At 50.8% G+C, this 2,747-nt stretch overlaps 1 protein-coding gene across 1 annotated transcript in view; it reads right to left on the bottom strand.

Annotated features, from left to right (window-relative positions):
• The window catches only part of CST8 (cystatin 8), a 7,292-nt gene extending 5,137 nt beyond the window's left edge, over positions 1-2,155 (bottom strand). Inside the window, exons 1-2 of the mRNA XM_003803684.1 lie at positions 1,925-2,155; positions 812-925 (exon numbers count right to left, since the gene is read on the bottom strand). Of these exons, the coding sequence (XP_003803732.1) occupies positions 812-925; positions 1,925-2,155 (345 nt within the window). The remainder of the gene's footprint in view (positions 1-811; positions 926-1,924) is intronic.
• Positions 2,156-2,747: the final 592 nt, after the last annotated feature.

The raw sequence follows: 2,747 nt of genomic DNA, 5'->3' as shown, positions 1-2,747 counted from the left end.
GGTTGCAGTCGTCATTATTGTTTGGCGGGTCCGGGCTGGATTCAAACCCGCTACCTTAGGTGTACATGGCTGGCGCCTTCCTTATGTAGAAAAAATAGCTAATATAGTTATCAAAGAGAGCTTATCTCCTACAGAGGACCCCTTCAGTCTCAGACTAAGCACTCAGGTGAACAATCTGGAATCTTTCCCAACTCGGAAATGTAAGCTTGATGCCAAACTCCCTGGGTGGGCCAAGTCAGCCCTTCAGTTGGAGTCTCTGGATTTTCCCTGACCTTTGTGGATATCCATGATAATCACAGCAAAAATTGATGGGAAGCCCAGGACACCAGAGACACTGTCTGGCTGAGTCATGGCTACTTTACAGCACCCAGAATAGACCTACTGCCTGCTGCTCAACACGTTTATATGAGTGAATTAATGAATTTCTTTTTGTGCCTGTACACGAGTGAGCAACTGTGAACAGTGGGTGGATAGTCTGTGCCCAAGAGGACAGATTTCCAGGGTATATGTGTTGGTGAATATTCCTGCATCAAAAGGCCATAGTCAACAGGGCCTTTGAGGTGACAGTGGCCTTGACCACACCCTGACCCTAGGACGAGGCGTGGGGAAAAGGCCCAAGGATTCCATGTGGTGTGGCCCCACGACCTCTGTTCTGAGGCTGCAAAATTGGCCAATCTGGGGCTATTCACTGGCAATCAAATAAAATTTTGGAATGATCTTGACCTCAAAGGGAGGGTTGGGGGGGCCCCAATATTTTCTGCTTGAAGCTCAGAGCTTCACGGTTGTCACAGACAGTTGCACTGTCACCTACCTTTTTCATCCTGGAGTTCTCTTGAATGACACAGTTTTCATCATTGCTCGAAATCTTTTTGCAATTGCTGCGCATGATTTCAACATCAATAATGTATTCCAGACAATGTGTGATCTGTCAATTAGCAATTTGCAATTTTACTAGAAACGGTTTTATTTTATTTTTTTAAAGCATTAGCAAACACAAAAATAACTCTGACTTCCTCTCGCCCCTTTCCTCCCTTACCCCCCACCCAGGAGAATCTTTAGGGGAGGCCTGGGGATGCCTACTGCCTGAATTCCTTTGCACACTGATACAAGTGAAACCCCCAGCAGCTGCCTGCAGCAAGATACTTGGGCACAGGCTCTTCTCTGGCTTAGGGCCTCCTTGAGGGCAAGACCTAATTTCACTGTCTGTCCCTGAGTCTGGGGCATGCTATATTGCAATAAAGGCTAGGGGAAAGGATTGGATCCCCAGAACCATCAGTTCCCTTGGGTTGGAGATGCTACAATTCACGTGGGCCTGACAGGCTGAGAACACCTCCCATACTCACTGCTCAAACTCCTGTAAAATAGCCCACCCTTTGGGGTTTCCCCACCCAAAGCTCCTCCCACCTACTCAGCCCACAGCCCATGCAGGCCTGAGTCTGTCTTGTTCTCTGTTGAGTCTTTAATTGAGTAGAACAACTATAGGTTTATAGAAAGAAATCAGCTGAGCTGGGCAACTGGTAGCCTTGCGAAGCCATGTTTTTATAAACAGAAAATCAGTACATCTCCACTTCTGCTCAAGAAATATTGGACTGAAAAAAATTAAAGGAGTCTGTGTCTCTCTCCAGCCCCGCATTCCATGTTGCCTGGGTGGGTTTACACGTGTCCTGTGACAGCATCACTACAAACTGTTCACAGCACTCAGTTTGTCTCCTAACCCCAGTAAACACATTAACATTTGACTTGCAGTTTGGTTTAAGTAAGTTAACATGTACAAAGCACTTAGCGGCCTGAGCCCATAGAGCTCTGTGGGCCCTGCAGTGATGGGTGCTCTGAGGGTCAGCACGTTCCCCACAGCCCACTCTCTCAGCCTGGCTTCAGTCTCTGCCATGCGCAAATGCCCCACTGCATGGACAGAACACCTTACCCGCAGCTGGGCCTGCAGTACGTTGTTCACCATGAAGAGATACTTGTCCTCACTCTCTCTGTTGTACTGTCGCATGGCAAACCACAGACACTGTTTCACGGTGGAGTGTGAGGCGTCGATGGGTTTAAAGTTCTTCAACACCATCACTTCATTCTCCCCTGGGTCTATGTCAGCCACCAGGGCCACAGGAAGGGTGAGGAAGAGCAGGGAGAGGCACCAGGCTGTGCTCATGGTCCCGTCAGGAGGCACAGGCCAGTCTCCTCGTCCCCTTGGGGCTGGAGCGACAGTGGTACAGGTCGTGGGAAGTGGCCACTGCTGCTGCCGCTGTGGATCTAGAGTCTCACGGCCACACGCTTCCTTTTCTCAGCATCAGCCCAGCTGGATTCAAAACAGAGCCATTAGGACCACCCTCTAGGCCTTCCCTGCGTAAACCCACCCATGGCATGAGTGAAGGCGCCTCTGCCACCAGCATCCTCCTCCTCCTGGTCTGTGTTTCTAGGGACAACTGCCCTCCACTTGGACCTGAATGTGTCTACACCTACCCCTGTGCCTGTCACCGCTCCCCTGGTGACCTGCTTCTCAGTCCTATGAGATGTGAGTGTGAACACCGTCGCTGCCCCTAAGCTTCCCCGGCCCAGCCCTCAACAGCTTCTCAGCCTGCTTCTGCTGGCACCCTCCACCTCTTCGTGGAGGTGGGCTCTGAGCCTCCTCCCACTGCAGTTCTCCAGGAGCTCCAGCACTTCCTGTTTGTGCCCACACCCCAGTCAGGGGCTCTGCATATCCTCATCTCTGGTCTGGCTTGGCCTTCTGAGTCCACACAATG

Source organism: Otolemur garnettii, unplaced genomic scaffold, assembly GCF_000181295.1.
Source record: "Otolemur garnettii isolate 467f Iridium unplaced genomic scaffold, OtoGar3 scaffold00416, whole genome shotgun sequence".
Taxonomy (NCBI): Eukaryota; Metazoa; Chordata; class Mammalia; order Primates; family Galagidae; genus Otolemur; species Otolemur garnettii.
The sequence above is the reverse complement of the archived record's forward strand: the minus strand, read 5'-3'. Positions and strand labels throughout refer to the sequence as shown.